Raw genomic sequence first — 19682 nt, forward strand, 5'->3', positions numbered from 1 at the left:
AGACTTATAAAATAGTTCAAAAACTTAATAATCGACTAATTCAGAAAATATTTATTTTACTTTTTAGCACTTTTCGACAAAAATTTTGAAAAAAGTGTTACTGGTTTAAATCTGTTCGTCCGTCCGTAAACGTGTTTACAAAATTTCTACACTCTTGAAGATAGAAATCTAAAATTTTCATATGTAGAACTCAATTAGAAACCGATTTCCATAGAAGAACATTTTTACCATTTCTCCCTCCCTCCCCCTTCTTAAAGTTATAGCCCCTATTGCCAGTTTTTGGCTATTTATTTTAAAGAAACCATCAAAATTTTTTTAAGATTTACCAAACGCAAAAAAGAAGTGGCTGGTTTCTTTGACTGTGGCACAGCGTAATCAAATACACATTGAAAAAACTAAATGACTGCTAGAATTAACCGTTATATAAAACCCGTTTTTTGTCAAACTTTAATAAATAGTTTATTTCGTTAAAAGAACATTTCTTTCCATTTCAAGCTCCTCGTAAGTTATCATCTGGAACCCTTTATATCTGAAACTGCAAGCTTTTCCAAAATTTTCAAAATTGCAGAAAGCTAAAGATAAATGCCATACCATCAAGAAGTAAATTATTTAATTTAACTCACGCAATTCAACTCTTAAATTCGACCATTATGTTAACGCTTCTTTCAATTTTTTTTTGCTTCATCCCAAAATTATGCAATTTTTGAAACATTTTGGTATATGAATGAGAGTAGTTTTAATAACTTAGTAATCTAGAGTTTTTTCAAAAGTAGTATTTTAATCGTTTGAAGGGAAAAGTGCTACATTAAAAATCATTTGTTTGATCCAACTCTGGAGAACTGTATTAAAAGAAATTGGAAAAATTGATTTTCTATATTTCACCTTCGACACTTGCTTGCAATATTAATATCATTTTTAAAATAATCTGACGGAGAAATATTGAACTTTGTTACTTTTAAATTAGCCTATATAAAATAGAGTTAATTTTTAGTCCCATTAACCAAGAAAACTAAGGAACAAGCTGTACAGGAAAACAAAGAAAAAAAACCCGTACAGTATGCAATTTTTTTATTTTATTTATTATAAAAAGAGCAATTTTGTAAGCAATGTTCATTAAAATAAAATGGAGAAGTATTAAATTTCCAATAATTCTTTTGCATTTTATTATGTACAAACAATTTGTGTATGTATATATAAATGATATAGATTTTAAAATATATGCAATATTGGTTAAAGTTCACATGTATGAGTTTCCGCAATAAAAAATAGTATTACAATAAAATAACCCACTTAAAACATAATAATTTTGTTAAGCACTTAAGAATAGTGCCTTTGAAAAGTTCTTACACTTTTCCTGTATTCTATATTTTCCCATCAATATTAATGAATATAGAGAAGACAATATTTTTGCATTATTTCCAATTAAAATTTTTATACGGATTCTTTTTATAAATCTAGTTAAATTTTAATTATTAAACAGGAATAACAGTTAAAAGTTTTTCAACTTACTTTATAATTTAAATTAGAACATATTGTTGAGAATCAATAAAAGTGAAAGCCACAAAAATCAATTAAGTACCACTAGTGCAACTATAAAATTAAAACTTGTGGTTAATTTGAATAGTATATGGATTTTGGTTTAAATAAATTTAAAGAAGTTATTAAACATCTGTGGTCGCCCTTCTTATGTTATAAAATAATGACTGCGTACAGTGTATAATGTTCATTATGTTTAAGATTAGATACTTATATATTATAATCCATATAAGAAATTTGAATTAATTAATTAAGTATTTATAAAGAAAATTTATATGATTACAATAATCGTTGTTTTAAAGCAAAAAGTAATTAAAAGATGACGTCATAAGTAGTGTTATAGGAAGAACTGAAATACATATTAATAATTGTGTGAATTTCAAATCAACCAAATATGTTTTTAGGCAGCTAGCCAATGCCATTTCCATTGTAAAAAATTCGAGAGAATTATTTTTTAAATTATTATAAGTTTTAAATAGTGCACCAATTTTCAGGAAGAATTAATTTTCAACCTTCACACTTATGACACACGCAGATATTCTGAACTGAACATGTATAAAGTAATAATATATTATGAAGGTACTATATGTAAATATATATTAATACTATACAAATGTGTTTAGGTTAGTTTTCGTATTAAGCAACATAATATAATATTATGATTATTTCACTATACACTCTAAAAAATTTTGGTTGGATTTTACTACTTTTAAAGTAGGCAACATGTTGCCTACTTTAAAAGTAGTGAATTCCTATTAAAGTGTTATTCTAATTTTAGTGTAAAAAAATTTCTCCAAAAGAGTGTGTTTTCGAAACAAATTTTTAACGCGAATTTTCCTAAAAAAAATTGTAAAACGCGCAAAAAATAAATAAATCACATGAATTTTTCGACAAAACTCACATTTTTAGTGTGAGTTACCACGATTTAAGTGAAAAATTCTATAGCGACATCGTAAAAAACCACTATAGTACCGCGAAACCCCACCAAATAAATGTAATATCCAACATTAATATTTTATAGATTTAAAAAGAATTTATCAAAAAGAAAATATTTTTTTTTTAATAAAATTTGTCAAGTTGACGAATAACTTCTGTATGTATGCTTTACATATTACATCAATTGCTTGAAAATTTCATTTAAAAAAATATTATTTTCTTTTTAATACATTTTTCTCTTTAAATATATAAAATAAAAGTACTGGATGTAAGTGTGATTTTGAACCACATAGAAATATAAAATATAATGGTATAAATATTTATAACCTCATTATCTAATAGCCATTTAAAAAAATTATGTATGGAATGTTCATTTTGTTACTTTATTGAAAAGTATTAGTTATCAAATTATTACAGTACATATTACTATTTTGATAAAATTTTGAACAAAAACATATAAATTTTATAACATTTACATGAAAATGAGAATACCTATTTATTTCATATATAAAATTTTGTTCAACTAAAAATAAAAAGAAAATTAAAGAACATTTCAATAATTCTATAACGAAAGTCAAAAAATGTTTACATTACTTATTATTTTGTAATCCATTTAAAAAAAAAACATAAAACTTAATACTTAAAATTTAAAGTATTTAAATAAACAACAAAAACCAAAAAAAAAAACACATTTCAACAATTAAATTAAATCAAAAATTACTTAACAGCACAAACTTAATAAAATTCAGTTTTGTCTTATTCAAATATGCACTTCTTTAAAGTGAACTAAGCTTTACTATTAAACTATTAATTTTATTTAAGCTGTTCATTGATTTTTTATTCCTCGTACACCATCTGGATAATGTTGAAGGAAGTATCTAACAAAAAATTCCATAAATTGCGAAATTTCTTTGGGAAATATTATGTTAAGCACATAATAATAACAAACAAGTAACTCCAACATTCCGATAAAATCAGAACTTACGAATTCAAACACATTAACTTGCACCTTTTCAATAAAAATGTAAATTAAAGCATCTCCCTCCAAATCCGTTTCTAAAATTAGAAATTGTAAACTTGTAACTAATATAATACCAAAAATTATAAAATCAAAATATTTTTAACTTACGGACTATGCCTGCCCATGGTGTATTTGTAGGAATCTCATCCTTCAGTGTATTTAATGTTGTACCAAACTGAAATTGAAACCAATAAATTAAACTTAAGTATTATTAAACAGAAAATAGTACTTACTGTAAATTTTTTGAAAATAAAGTTGACATCTTCTTTAAAATAGCTCACAAGGTTTGAAACAATATTTTCATCAGTCTCTAAATTATGTTTTCTTATATCCTTGTTTTTACAGTTTAGTAAAAATTCCTTAATTTTGGTCTTAGCCAATTCAAAATTAAGTTTTATGTTTTCTGAATCTTTTTTCATTAAACAACTGAAGTGCTGTTTCAAAATATCTTTGTCGAAAAGATATGGCCAATTGGTTTTGATCTCGCAGATATCGGGAATGACTTCTCTATTATTTAAGTACAGTCTTTGTTCAGCATATGTTTCTTTCATATATTCCTCTATTTTCTTACAATTATCAGCCGTTATTTCTTCACATTTACTCATCTCTTGCAAAAATTTCTGCTTGAATTGTGCAGAAGTTGCAGTATGATTTTCAGAGTTGTGTTTCTTTAGTTGCCAATTAGGACAAGTTTTTTGAAGAACATTTGAGATGCGTCTAGCTTTCAAAGGAATATTTAAATCTATTTCTGGTATTTTTCGTTTAGGTGCACGATTTAAAGTATTATTCCTATTTTTCATTTTTGTAATCAAAGCCAATGGTTCATTAGATATAAATTTACCATTTTCATCTTTCTCAATTATTGAGTCAGGAAATTTATCAGCTGCTTGCTGAGCTACTGATCGAAAGACTGACATCGGGATGTAAAATGAAAAAGCTCTTAATTCGTCCACAATTACATTGGCAAGAGCTGTAAGTCTTTTATTTAGCTTTTTTTTGTTTTCTAGCATTTCTGAGACGTCATGTGGCATTTTGTTCCAATTTTAAACTGTGAGAACAACCGTGAAACTTGCGAATTTGTTTCAGATTTTGATGATAAAGCCGTGCTACTCATAGATAATGTCGTATCTAATGAGGGTGCAGGACTGGAATGCTTAGTAATTTCGTTTTCAGCTATAATAATATATTCAGTATTTTCTAAAATTCCGGATATGTTATCGTTGACTGGAGTTTGTACGTTATCAGATTGTATAAGCTTAGCTTTCGAGTCTGCTAAAAACCATTCATTTTCTGAGTTTAATAACATAAAAACACAATCAGATTTATTTTTTGAATAATATTCTAAACGGCATCCTCACACACGACTGATCCATTAGATTCCAATACTAATTTACTGCCTTGCATATGAAAACATTTTGCTGAAAATATTTAATTTATTTTTAGTTTTAACTTCCATATTAATTAATTTTGAAAAAATTGTTGATATATATTTGTAAAATTTACCTTTGTTAATAACAGCTTCAATTGATGGATTGCACATGAATACATTTTTGACTTTTCTGTCATTACTCCAAATATGAAATAAATATTGATCCATTTTATATTTTAAGTTGAAAGTATTTAAATTATTTTATTTAATATATTCGATCTTATTTGCTATATCTTTATATTAATATGTGTTTATATAAATTGAAGTTAAATTAATATTTTTGAGATTTTGTTTGAATAAAATTAATTAATATTAAATTTGTCAATATTTGTAATTGAATTAAAAAATTTAGAAGTTGATTTAGAAAAAAAAAATTAATGTATTATTTGATGTTTATTTTTTAAAAATATGTTATTAATCATTATAAGACAAATATTTTTATAAAATATGAGCGCATTCTTCGGAATAGTAATATTGGTTTCGAAGATTTAAAATATTTATTGGTTTCACTTCTAAGATGTTCTTAATTTCAACTAAACAATATGATGGTTCGATTTTATAGCTTTCATGTAAAATAAGATTTTCATTGTACCACATTTTTTTTAACTTCCCATAAAATATTGCTTGATCATATGATCTATTCAGGAATATTGCTTTGATAATTAAAATTTCTAAGTTGTTATCTTCATCTAAATCAAAAAGAATGGCATCATTTTCTTTATATATTGTGTTAAGATACGAAATTTTTTTGGTAACAAATACAAACTGTGATGGAATTTCTATATTGAACAATGTTTTTGAAAAGTATTCAACGTGATCGGAAACTATAGTGTGTTTAAAACGACTCTCATTAATATTTGCCTGGCTTTCTTGATGGCTTCTTGCAAGTGTGTAAGTTATATTTTTAAAATTTTTACACAATTTAGCTTTGTTCTTGAAGAATTGGTGTTTTTGTTCAAATGGTAATGTCCACAAGTTTCTTAGCGGCCCAAATTTTCTTATAAGATCCGGATAGTGGTGAATAAAATGGTGCTTTGGTCTTAATGGTGATTCCGGAAAACAATCTTTTCTATATTCAAAATAAACGTTTATATGAAAAGATAATAATGAAACTGCATCTTCAGATATAGTCGGGGAGCTAATTATGCGACACATTTCAATCATTGTTGCTAGAAATTTCCACACTGATTCTTCAAAGTCATGAATTTTCCCTAACATTATCAATGGGATGAGAATTAAAATATGAAAAACTTCATTGCACTTTTCAGGAATTTTTTTCATATTTTTTTCTATATTCGGAAAGTTTAAGTGTAGCTTAAATTTTTTTCTAAAATATGATAAAGAAATATTAATAAAATCTAGTGATATGTCATGATTTTTTATAAAATAATTTATTATCAACATCAGATCATACGGTATAATTCCTTCATATAAATCGTGACCCAAACAAGGAGGTAATCCAGGAAAACAAACATGAAAATATTTAATAGTATTTAGGCAAGAATCAAATTTTATTCCGTATACCATATTTTCTATTCCAGAATGTAATTCGACAACACTCATATTATAGTTTTCTATGCTTCTTGTTTCAGAACGGGTGAGATCATAATTCTTAAGCTTTTTACGTGTGTAAAAGCAATATCTGCAAAAGAAGTCCGTGGAACTGAAATTCTCACAAAATCCCCCTATTTGATGACTACCCAAATTATCTCCCAGCATTGCATACAGTGTACCGAAGTATTGCGTTTCAAGTTGTGTAATGGGATTAAAAATTTGAATACCTTCATCTTCTAATATACGAATATCTTGAAGCACTGGTTCCAATATTTTGTGAAAACCAAAAGTTTTGACGTAATTTTCCTTGCATAAAAGAACAAGTTGAATATTTTCAATTGAAGATCTATATTTTTTATTTAAATTTCCTATGACCATATAACATCCAAGAAGTTTATGTTTCTTTTTTGAAGATGATAGAGGACTGCATATCTCAAATGCATCTTGAAACAATATTATTTCAATTTTATTTCTATTTCTTAAAAATAAATTTTCTTTGAAAACCGTTCCGTCATTGTAATCCCTATAGATTTTATCTTTTGATTTTTTTGGTTCTGTAAATATATGTACGAAAGATCTATTTGCCATCAAAAATTTTATAGTTTCCAAAATCGGAACATAATAAGTAAAACAATTTCTATGGTATAAATCGTTTCCTAAAAATATTTTTTGTGGACTTACATATTTATAATTATCCATTACAAACTTTTTTATTTTGTACGGGGATTGAAATTGTTTTAAATCGGAAATTAAAGTCGAATGTGTTATAATATCAATGATTTCGGTTTCATGTTGTGAAATTTTTAGAAGCTCACATAATTTTTTTAGTTTTTCAATATTTTCATTTGAGGTATTAAGTAAAATTTGATGAAGTTCATTAAAAAGAAAATTCAAAGCACTCTCTGTTAATTTAAATTTAGATTTTAATTGAATAAATAAAGAAGAAAACACAGTATTTCTCTTATTTTCATTCGATAACTCGTTAGCTGAATAACTTTCATTCACCAAATCCATACTTTCACAACGTTCATCTTGATTAGAAATATACGTATCAATAACTTCAGAATTTTCAATTGATAAAGCAATATTTTCGAAATGTTTCTGATATTCACTGTGATTTCTATATGTATGTGATCTTAACGTTGATTTATTTTTTATAAGAAGATGACAACCAGGAAAGGGGCACTGGATTGTCGAATTCATATTTAAATGAGAATTTAGATGAGTAATAATTTCTTGAACAATTTTTGATTGGAAACTGCATTGCTCAATAGAACAGGTTAACATTTTCGTTGAATATTGTTTTTTTGCAGCCTTACCTTCCTTTATATTGAAATGAATACGAAACCAATGACTCTTATAAGCCTCATAACTTGAAAATTTTTTAAAACAATTTTTGAATAGACAATCAAAGGGAACATTCTTTTTTGTTCTATGTAAATACAGATGTTTATGATACAAGCTAAGAGCTTTAGTTTTGAATAAATTACAAATATTGCATTTGTATGAACTCATTTTTGAAAATATAAAGATTTAACCTCAATTTACGCAGTACTTATTATAATTTTATAATACGTGTATTATATTGTAAATACTACTTCTTTTTATAAAATATTATTAACTTTTATAATTAAAATTTTATTTTTTTTTATTATTTTTCACTCCCGATATTTATTTATAATTAAATTTCAGCACAAACTTTTGCAAAAACTAATTCACATCGAATGAACATAAACAAATTACGACCTGTCACAGCGGCGTCTCTTTTCAACTGAGCAAAACAAAACATGACGAAAAGGCAACAAAAATTTACCGTTTGTGTTGTGTACCAATTAATGTGCGTGAATTCCTTCGTAAAAGTGTGAAAATATACTAATTTTGTGATTTTTAACATTTACATAATATCAATCACGAAAAAATTGGGGATTTACGCTAATTTTGAGAAAAACGGCTATCAATGTGAAATCGAACCCTCAATGTTTATTTTACCGCATTTAATATGTGTTTTAACACTTTTTTTAGGTTTATTATCGTGCAACTTTGTAGGAATTTACTATCATTTTTTAGAGTGTACTTGAGAACAAATTGTAATAAATTAGAATTTTCACAAAAGTTAAAGAGATAAGTAAACACAAAATTCGTACTAAATTTCTCGCATGTTTTCATATTTTGCTTCTATATATATAATATGTAGGTATTTCTATTTCTTCTAATAATATCCTTTTGAAGTACAAAAAACAATAATAACCATGCAAAGCCATAGTTTTTTTTTTTGTTTCTATTGTAAACCTATAATTAATTCTTTTACATTTTACTGCGAAAGAAATGTGTGCAAAATAGCCAAACGTATTGTCCAGTCATATTGAATATTGAAATCAAATTTGAGAAATGAAAATACTGCTCTTATAAATTTTTAAAAATATTTCAAGAGCAAGGCTTCCTAAAATAGTAGTTGTCGGTAGAAAAACTTTCATCAACAGCCAAAATTTTCTAATTAACTTAATTCAACTTCCCTAAAAATGTTGATTATGATTATTTTTTTCGAATTAGTCATTTATTGAGTGTTCTAACCACGTAAATTGTATTTTTCTCAATGAAATAATATCTGTTTACCAACACATACACACATTTTTTATTACAAACATTTGTCGTAAAATGTACTCTAATAATGTTGAAATATTACATATGGTTATTTGTTGGAGAGTTTACATTATTACACATTAAAAAAGAAAATGTAAAAAAAAATTTTTTTTTTTGAATTCCATGCAATTAAAATAATTTTTCATTGTCCTTTTTTATCCTTTTCTAATTTCTTTTGTTTTTGTTCTTTTCTGATGTTATTTCTCTTGCATTTATTGCAATTTCCGTGACCATTAAAACAATAAAAATTAAAATGTTTCTTGTTTTTCTTTTGACTCTCTCTCTCTCTTTTTATTGTTATTAATTTTTTTTAATTTTGTACAGATACAAAGAACCGTAAGGAAAAATCGCTAATTTTTTTTTGTTTTCCTCTCTTTTGTCCTACATTTCCATTATAAAATTTTGTTAAAATTTTGTAATCGAAAAACATCGGAGGATGAAGAAGACGGACGGAGGCTGAATATTGTGTGAATAAAAGTATAAGAATAAACATAATAAAAAAGAGAAATATTGTTGCCATCAATTAAACAGTGTGCTATTACTGCCGCGCCACCAAGTAACAATAATATAAACGATTGTGAATTTAGCAATTTGTTTTTTTTTTTTTTATTTTTAACCTAAGTACAAAAGCAGTTCAACATTATTTTTTTTTATTTTTTCATTTTGTGTTTTTTAATGTTTTCTACTGTTATTGTAATTATTTCTGTTGGAATTGTAATTATTATTGTAGATGATGATAATGATGATATTGATGTTGTTAATAATAAAGATGATGATTAAAATAATAATAACAATAATAATAAAATTATAATACCAACATTTAATTGTATAGATGTTTATTGTGAATGAAAATTTATTATTGCCATTGTAAATGAAGAACATTTTTAAAAAACTGTGTTGGTTTCTTTTTTCTCTCTTATGTATGTGTGTTTATTAAAATGTATGTAAATGTGTAAATAATGTTATTTCTACATATTTTGTTTTATAAATAAATGTACGCATTGCAATTTTGTGTTTTATTGTACTTTACAAAGAAATATAGCAGAGTAAGATTTTTAAAATATAAACAATTTTTACAAAACATATAAAATTTATGTTTTAAGTATTTCATACACACATCCGATATTGTTCATAGTCACTCTCAAAGAGTTCTTTTTATACCCTAAACCCTCGTGAATGGTGGCTATATTCATTTTGTTATGGAGTTTGTAATCACTTCAAGGAGTCGTCTCCGGCATTGACATACGTATATGTATAAATATACTCTCGTATATTTATATACACTCAGCTCGTCTGTCTGTCCATCCGATCGTACGATGACTCAAAAAAGAATAATGTTATCGACACCAAACTTTCACAAGTTGTTTCTTTTGTGCCAACAACAGTTGCTATTGTAATTGGACCAATTCGGACAACAGGTTCGGGTAGCTCCCATACAACTCAAGAGTTTTTTAATATTAGTTTTATTATATAATATATTATTATATCAGTGGCTTCAAGCACAAACGACTTAAGTCTGTTTTAGTGATTTCGAGATAAATGCATTTTAAACTTTAAATTTAATTTTGAAAAAAGTTATGAAGTTTTTTGAGCCAATTTTTTTTTTGATCGAAAGATAATTAAAAAAGGAAGCGATTAACTCATAATCTGAAGTAAAACAACTAATAGTATTCTCATAATTATGAAAAAAGTGAGATAGGCGGTTATACAAAATTTATAAAAAGCACTTTGCAAAGCATAACTCGACTTAGGCGATTTGTGAAAAATTACTTTTGCATTTTCGTCAAACTTAAGTCGACTTAAGCTGTTGTTGCAAAACTGAAAATATGGTTTTAGGTGACTTAAGTTATATTGAAAAGGGAAGAAATATATGTATTATTTTTACGTTATTTGATTTTTCACTCTTTTTCCAAATCGTTGTCATAAAAAACATAAATTGAGGTAAAAAATGAATAAACTTCAAATAAAAATTTTTTCTAAAAGTTTAAAAATAATTTTTTCATTAAATTTAAGAAAGGTGACAGTATCTTTTATTCTCTCCCGGATTCTCCAACTAAATATGGATGAGTATCTGCTAAATCTCCAGTCTTTATCGTTTTGTAAAATTTGTAAACCAACAGATAAAAAAATTACATCAAGTACTCTAAGTTTTTCTTTTTTGGTACTAATTTTCTCTTCTTCTTCAATTTGGAGCATGTGTTGAAAATCTAACTAGTTAACACCTCGTCTTAAAATATAAAAAATCTTTGTATAAACTGTTCTGTGGTGCGACTCTTTCCACTTAAGAGAATTTCAAAAAGTAATTCAATTACAAAAAGGCTTCATTGTGCAACGGATCTGACAAAGTTGTTACATTATTGTAAAAATTAGTACATAAAGTAATTTCTAAAATGAGTTTATGAGTTTGGTGTTTGTTATTTTATTTATGTACTATAGTCCAAATGACTTTCTTACTTGTTCATAATGATACTAAATGCGAATTAATTAAAATTTTTAAATCAAAAACAAAATGAAATCGAGTGTGAGTCATTACAACTACTGTAGTGAAAGGTCAAATTTGATAGTGAACTCGAACTCGTATAGAAAATAATAATTCGATACTTGTGAAAATTAAATCTTTCAGACGTATTATTAATTACGTATAGAAAATGGTTTGTTCGTCAGTTTTTCTCTAAGTTCTGCCGTAAAAAGTATATAGATCTCCTTAAAAAGTTGTGGTAAAGTAAATTGGTTCGGAATTTCTCCTATCATAGAGTATATAAGTATTCGATTATCAAATAAACAAAGAATATTGTAAGTTTGCTCGACATTTTTATTTTAGCTGTCAGCATTTACTTTTCAATTAAGACTCCATACAAATTAACCACGAGTCAGTTTCGAGCGTTCATGTACTTGAGTGCATTCAGCAAGCCCAGTCGCGAAAGATTAAGCGAATTTTCTAACCGTTCGGCAAATTGTAAAAGGATTTTTCTTAAAAGAATAAAAGTAGAAAGCCTTTCATATTTTTTTATCTCTACAGATATGTTCACATGCCCTATAGGACTCAAAAACTTGCTTTTGAAGGTTGTCAATTTTAAAATCAGGATCTTTAATACAGTCACCACGACCAAAGTCAATTGCGGTTTTCAAAACTGTATTAACTTCGGTTTTCAAAGTAAGATCTGTAGTGTAAATACTTGTTTATTAACTATAGGACCAGTTTCGCTAATTTCTGTGCTTTAAAACACACTGAATCCGTTACGTTAGTTTCAAATATATTGCAATACCTCTAACATCCGCCACAATCATCTCAGCTCTCCTAGCAAGTTCCAAAATTTTTAACGTACATTTATTAAGCGTGAATAAAGTTTATATTGGATAATTTTTGCATTATTTAACAATTTCCAACATCAGCACATTTAAAAACAATAATAAAAAACTGTCTTTGTAAAAAATACTTCCTTCGAAATAACAAAAATATAATAAATATTTGAAAATCGAAGAAATTTAATCTTACGGAAATGAGTAATAAAAAGTATAACAAAATATTGTTATTCCCAGACGTACCAATTTTATTTATTGAAAACCCTTGCAAATTATAATAATTTGAATTTCCTAAAAAAATGTGTTTTACTAGTGTATAATAAAAGTATTGCTTTGTAATACAATCATTAAAATAAAAACTCTTGTTAAACACAAAAATTTGATCTTCCTAATAACATGTGTTTTACAAGGGCGTAATAAAACAACACTTTACACTTTCTTTAATAATACAATTAGACCACAAAGGCAAAACAATCTGCCATCAGGTAGCTAGCCACGTGTCATTTTAACATGGGAACTTCGTCAATTGAAAAAAACATTTGTCGCAGGTAAATCACGAAATGACCTACAAGATTATTTGTTAAATAAAAAAATTCAAATCTTAAACATGGGATATTTGGGTAATTAGAGCATTAAAAATTCAGGTAACTTGTGCAGATGTTTTATATTTTGGGTTAAAAAATACAACTATCTTACTTGTCTTACATTTAGCGACATTTAATTTTAACTATAGTGAACAAGTTTTAAATCACGGACATAAAATACCTACACTATATATCACATAAAATAATATGTTAAGCGTTATAAAATATTTTTTATTATAAAAAACTAAAAAATATTCTATACTGATTATGCATTATTTTGAACACTAAACGCTTAATTTTGATGTTTTGTTCTTACTTGCACGCGTTATAAAAACCTAACTCGACATAAGAAGCCTTTTGGAATATAATTGTATTTGCAATAATCGCCTAACTCGAGATGAGTTTAAAAAACTACCAATTTTTATTTTACACAAATCGCTTATGTCGAGTTAGTATTTAAAAAAACTCAAAATTAATTTTGCAACAAAAGCCTAACTCGAGATAAGCGGTTGTAAAAATTCATACAAATAAAAAAAAATGTCACTAATTTCGATTTGCAACAATAGCCTATCTCGAAATAAGTGGTTTGTCCAAAACATAAAAAAGATGTTTTCTGCTCTTAACTCGATTTAGGCGATTAGTGCAAGTGCATATGGTTGCCATTTCGAGTTAGGTCATGTGTGAATCCGACAATAACTCCGGCTGCAATAGTCGTAGAACCACCAAAATTTGTGAGCATATGAAACTCAAAACGGAGAATTCGCTGGTAAACATATCTCATTTTTGTCTTAACTCGAGTTAGGCGGTTTGTGTTTGAGGCCACTGATATAATACTATTTATATTTGATATTAATATCAAGTTTTGCAATAATGTGCTCAATTAAACTTTACATATGTTCTGCAAATTTCAATGGAATCGCTGCATTGGTTCGGTTAGCTGCCATACAACTCCCAAAGTTAAATTTTAATATTTGGAAAAATATTAAAGCTAGATTCATGAAACTTTACAGTCGTGTATCTATATACAGTCTTCCATAGACTGGTTTTACAAGTTCAAGTAATTGCCATATTACAATGAAATTTTATTCTAGATATTTCAAAAACAAATTTTTAAATTCAGATTGTCCAAGTGCTGGACAATCTGAATTTAAAAATTTTAACCTATATTATTCAATATGGGTTTATACCTACTGAAACATTTTTACTTGTTTAAAATATGTTTTTGTATGTCTAATAAGAAATAAGTATTTATAGGTATTTGACACTATAATCAAATGCTTCCACACTTTTTATATTTAATGCATAATATTATGTAATTTTTATGTGTTATGCGAATATTTAAAATATTTAGTAATTTTCATAAAGTATATAATAAAAATTTTTTTTTTTTTAAAACGGGAAAAGGAAAAATTACTTTGTCAACTCTGTGGTAGTCAGCTATTATCTAATTCAAAACATCTTTAAATATTAAAAATATCAAGCAATACAGCGTATAGCTTACATTTTCCGAATTTCGATTAAATGATCAAAAACACTCCTAAGACCAGCTCTCCTAAGTGTTAATCGTACTTTCATATACAATTTTGGCTGATTTGTCTATTGATGATCCTATTTTTGAACTACTTAATAATACAGAGTTGTTGTATACTACATTGTGGCATTAATAGCTTTTAAAATACAGTGGAATTATTTTTTGGAAATGCATCTATTATGTCAAATTTCTTATTGAGAAAATTAGAAAAATTTGTATATGAAATTACAGTGATTTTTATTGCATGGCTTACGAAATGCAATTTAAAAACAATTTTTAAACTTGTACGAAAGTTGTCCGAGCTTCTTTCTTAAATTGAATAGGGTTACAGCATTCTTAATAAACGTATACTTTGCTAGCTTTTAGCCAACTTATAGGCTAATCAATACAGACAGACAGGCTGAGAAGCAAACTCTGTTATAATTTGCCAAAGTTTTTCTAGAAATGTAAAAATAAATATTGAGCTAGTACCGGAATTATGATTTTTGTTATTATTTTTCTAATGTAACTTTTATAAAAAATTAAATTATGCAGCAATCTTGTAGTATAAAATGTGTTCGTAAATTAAAATATCTATCGCAGAGGATGTACACAAGAAAAAAATTTAGAATATTCCAAATACGCTGTAAACTTAAAATTTTATCAAAAATTGTAACTAAGCACCATTATTTTTGTTATTTGGCTATTCCAGTCCAAATGTACATTATCGAATATACATTTTATGTGTTCGTATAGCAATTACATAAAGTTTAAAATATTTCATATGCTTGATGATATTATGACACCATTTTGTAACAGAAAACTTATTATAACATATAAATATTAACCAGTAACAGGATATAATCATAGATTAAAATATATCACGCGAAAAAGAAAATGCCAGGAAATTAATTGTTTTCAATGAACGAACAACGGTAACGTAAAAAGAAAATGAAAATATAATTTCTATAAAAATTTGTTTAAGTAATTGTCATGCAAAAGCGCTGTGTACACAAAATATGTTTAAAATTCTTAATAAAATTTATGACGATCACATAAAAATATAAAGTGGCAACACAACGAGGCAAAAAAAGAGGATTCATTTTTTCATTTTGATGAAAAATTTGTTAAAAGGAAAATTGTGTTAAAATTGCAATGATTTTAAAAAATGAAACACGCCAGGCAAAATATGAAATAATAAAACTGATAAATTGATAAAAAGTGAAAATTAACAAAATTACACGCACTAGGATCATTTTATATCATAATATGCAATTCGAGGATAACTATGCGGTTCTCTTTAAAATTGCAATCATATTTTTTCTTTGTATGATAAAACTTTATTTCTGTAAAATATTTTTATAAAATAAATTTTTTTCATATAATATTAATTAACAATACAGTAGGTTACCCTAGTATGAAATACCGCCTTATTACCTTATTATGGAATATCGGTACGTGTATTCAAAAGCAACAACTCTGGAGGACTTGAAAATCATTTAAATAAAATTGGTCATGACTTATCTAAATAAAGTAGTCATGAAATCTAAAAATCTACAATTTAGTCATGATTTTTTTAAATTATTTCAAATACTTAAGTAATAATTGTTTTCTAATTTAATTTTTGAAAATATTAAAATATTTTGTTATTAAAACGATTTCAATGAAAGTGAACGCATCCAATACGTGTTGTATTTTAGTTAGTGATTAAAGTGATTCAAAAGATTTTTTGTAATATCTCCTAGAATATTGATCTCTCAGATTTCTATAGTACAAGTTACTCACTCAAAGTAAGTAAGTTACACACAGGCGATCACAAAAACAACTCAGAATCGCCTTGTGTTTCGTAGTTCGGTAACAAGCAAATGAAAGAGATTTGTGATTATATTTCATATTATTATTATTGTAGAAAATCCAACAAAACAATATTTAATTTAAAATTAAAATTCTTTTTTTAAGCTTCAATATTACACATAGGGTCGCGTATTTCGCCTTTTGACTCACTATTTTTGTGATTATAAATGGAGTTTTCTGTATAGTTCTCATGCCTTTAATGTAGTCAATAAATAAATTAAATAAATGTACTTAACAATATTTACAAAAATAATTTCTATCGTTAATAAAATGAAATTTTTCGCTTGGAAATCTCGTTCTGTTCAAAAATCAAAAAATTCACTTCTATTCTTTCAAAAGGTTTATAACTAATAATGAATATTACTAACACGTACTAAAATTTAAACTAAAAAGATTAATAAATTTTTAAATAATTTAATTTAATAAAAATAAAAGAAAAAACACATTCCACTTGATTTCATATTTTGTAGCATAAAAACTAAAATTTTCTCTCAAACTTTTCGCAATTCCTTCAGCACTATTCTTCTTCCTTTAATTTAAAGCGAGCTACTTCAGCTTGAAATCCTTTCTTTTTTCTTTTTTTAATAGTGTGTAAATAACAAGTTTTTTTTTCAAAAAATATCCTTTTTCCTTTATTTTTTTTTAATTTTTCTCTCCAACTTCGTAGCATAAATAATTTTTTGCTTATTGCAGTTTTACACAAAAGATTAAAGAGATTTTTCTGTTGAAAAATAATTTTTTTTTTGTTGTTTGGTATTTGTGAAAGAATTAAAATATTTTCTCTTAATAATATTCAATTTTATAATAAGTTGCCAAACATCTTAATAAATATAAGAGCTAAATAAAAGAGCAGAAGAGTATTTGAATAACAAATTAGTATTATAGTTTTAAAGTTGTAAGAATATTAGCTATCTGCTGAAATAACTTTAAAAAGGAGTTGAAATTTAAAATTTATATGATAAAATATTTAATTTTTTCCTTTTAATTAATTGCAGCTTCATCCAATAGCTGAAATGGAAAACATTGAATAATTTTCGATTGTTTGCGTATTTATTCAGATTAAATAAAAAGACTAGATTCTTATATTATAATATAAACACAGAAACATAATAAAATCAATTAGTGATATATTTTCTTCTTTTATGAATAAAATTAAACAAGAACAATTCTAGTTACATGGGAAAATATTTTTCAGATCAATAGCTTTTTAATTGACAGCGAGAGTTTTCTATGTTTGTGAGTTTGAAGCACTCTTATTTTTCAAAAACCTTCACTTTATACAGCAAGCTAACATTATAGCCTTTATACTAAAACAAAATTCATACAAAATTTATACAAAATGTTTACTATATTCGTATAGTACGTAACTACAATTCTTAACATTATGTAAATACCATGTGCGCTGATAAATAAATTATAAAAACGTTTACTAACAGAAAAAAAAGAAGAAAAAAACCAACTGGCTCTCGTTATAAAACATTTTCTTTAATTATTTTAAATTCATTCCACTTGAGAAGTCTCTATTGTAACGACAAGAAAAAATATAAAGTTTTCCTTAAGTTTCACTATACATATGTGAGTATGTGACAATGTAAAAACAAATTACGCAACTGAAAATCGTAAAAAATTAAAAAAAAACACACACACAACAAAAAAGTAAAAGAATAATAAAATATACGAAAAGTGAACAACTTTCTCTATTGTATATGCCCTCTCTGTTTACCATATTAAAGTTACGAAGTGCATTTACACTTCATAACTTTGTGACATGTACAAAAAAACACACACACATACACAAAAAATTGTTCTTTTATGCACCAAACTATGAAAATAATGGGCTAAAATAAAATTTACATGTTCCTACTGTGAAAAGTAAGAGGTTGTTCAAATTTGTCATGTTTCTTTTAAATTTTCAAAAATCAATAGAAAAGTTATTGCACGTTTATAGCAATTTGCCATTCAATTTGAACAAATTATCGCTTTTAAATAAACAAAATTTTTATTCTAATGAACGCTATTCTAAAGTGGAAAATTAAAAATCTGAAGGAATCAACTCTCTTTTTAAAAATAGTTGGCAGCACTGCATAAATGATAATAAATTTGTGAAACCAAATAAAACCTTTAAAATTTATTTGAAATAATCAAAATATAATCTTTTATTGATTCCCCCATCTTTACTTTATAATAGCTTTTCAATTGTATTTTTAGGTCTTGTTAGTTTCTGATTAGCACCATTAATCAGAAACTGACAAGATCAGCACCATTAATTTTCAATATGAGAGTAGATCTTTCAAAGTTCTTTACACGAAAACGATCTGCTTTTTGCAGTATTGTCACAAAAACGCACTGTCATTTTGCTTAACATCTTTTGATACACACGTCTGTTATTACTTATGACAATAAATAGAAGAAATGTCGAAACTGAGAAAGACTTACGCATTATTATGTGTAATAATGGTTAAGGTAAAAAAAAAGGTTAAAATAAATTTTCCATACATGGGCCAATGAATTCGTATTGTATAAATAAACTTTATTAAAAACACTGACACACTTACAATACTGATAAAAATTATGGACACAAAGGTGAAATGTAAATTTTAATCCTATAATGTAAATGTATTACTCTTACTATTTTTATGAATAGGAAATTGTTCACAATATCGTAGGAAATAACACTTTTTCTAGGCTGTAATAAATTTTACATTTTAAAAATTATTTCTGTTCAAAATATAATTTCTAAAATATTGAATAATCCTTTGCGAATTCGTTAAAAAAAATGAGAGAAAAAATGTTGTTACTTATTTACAATCATTAAAAATGAGAAACACTTCAAATTACCTGACTTTACATGTACGTATATTTTTGGAGTGGGTCATTATGTACACAAAATGTAAATAAAATTGTAATTATTTTGTGTACACCATAAAAGCAATGTAATTTTTTTTCTCTTTGTCTCAAACAAATAATGTGCTTATGTATGAAAATATGTGAAGTGCTATGTATAGAATCAGAATGTATAATTTGACTATAATATAATTATCTAATTAAGCTTTGTATATATGTACACTTTAGAATATGCTCAATAAGAATTAACTAAAAATTCTTCTTTAGCTTATTGAGATTTAAGGCAGTGGTGGGTTAAGGAATGACAAAATTTATATTAAATGTAATAAGCTTTATCTGCCAATTTACTAATTATCTTACTAAAATATTGTGGAAGTGTTTTAAACGAAGGACATGGTAATACATTTTTTCAAAAATGTAGTAGGAAATTTAAAATGTTCTTTTGTAAATTTCTTACTGTATCGTAAGAAA

At 25.9% G+C, this 19682-nt stretch overlaps 1 protein-coding gene across 1 annotated transcript; it reads right to left on the reverse strand.

The window, feature by feature from the left end:
- Nucleotides 1-3298: 3298 nt before the first annotated feature.
- On the reverse strand, nt 3299-5090 carry LOC129618883 (uncharacterized). The gene is made up of 5 exons (XM_055533910.1): nt 4997-5090; nt 4555-4783; nt 3997-4471; nt 3602-3668; nt 3299-3528 (listed from the first exon to the last, which is right to left on the reverse strand). The coding sequence occupies exons 1-5, from the start codon at nt 5088-5090 to the stop codon at nt 3299-3301; spliced, it is 1095 nt and encodes a 364-aa protein (XP_055389885.1).
- Nucleotides 5091-19682: the final 14592 nt, after the last annotated feature.

This window comes from Condylostylus longicornis, unplaced genomic scaffold, assembly GCF_029603195.1.
Source record: "Condylostylus longicornis isolate FDR11 unplaced genomic scaffold, ASM2960319v2 ptg000010l, whole genome shotgun sequence".
Lineage (NCBI taxonomy): Eukaryota > Metazoa > Arthropoda > Insecta > Diptera > Dolichopodidae > Condylostylus > Condylostylus longicornis.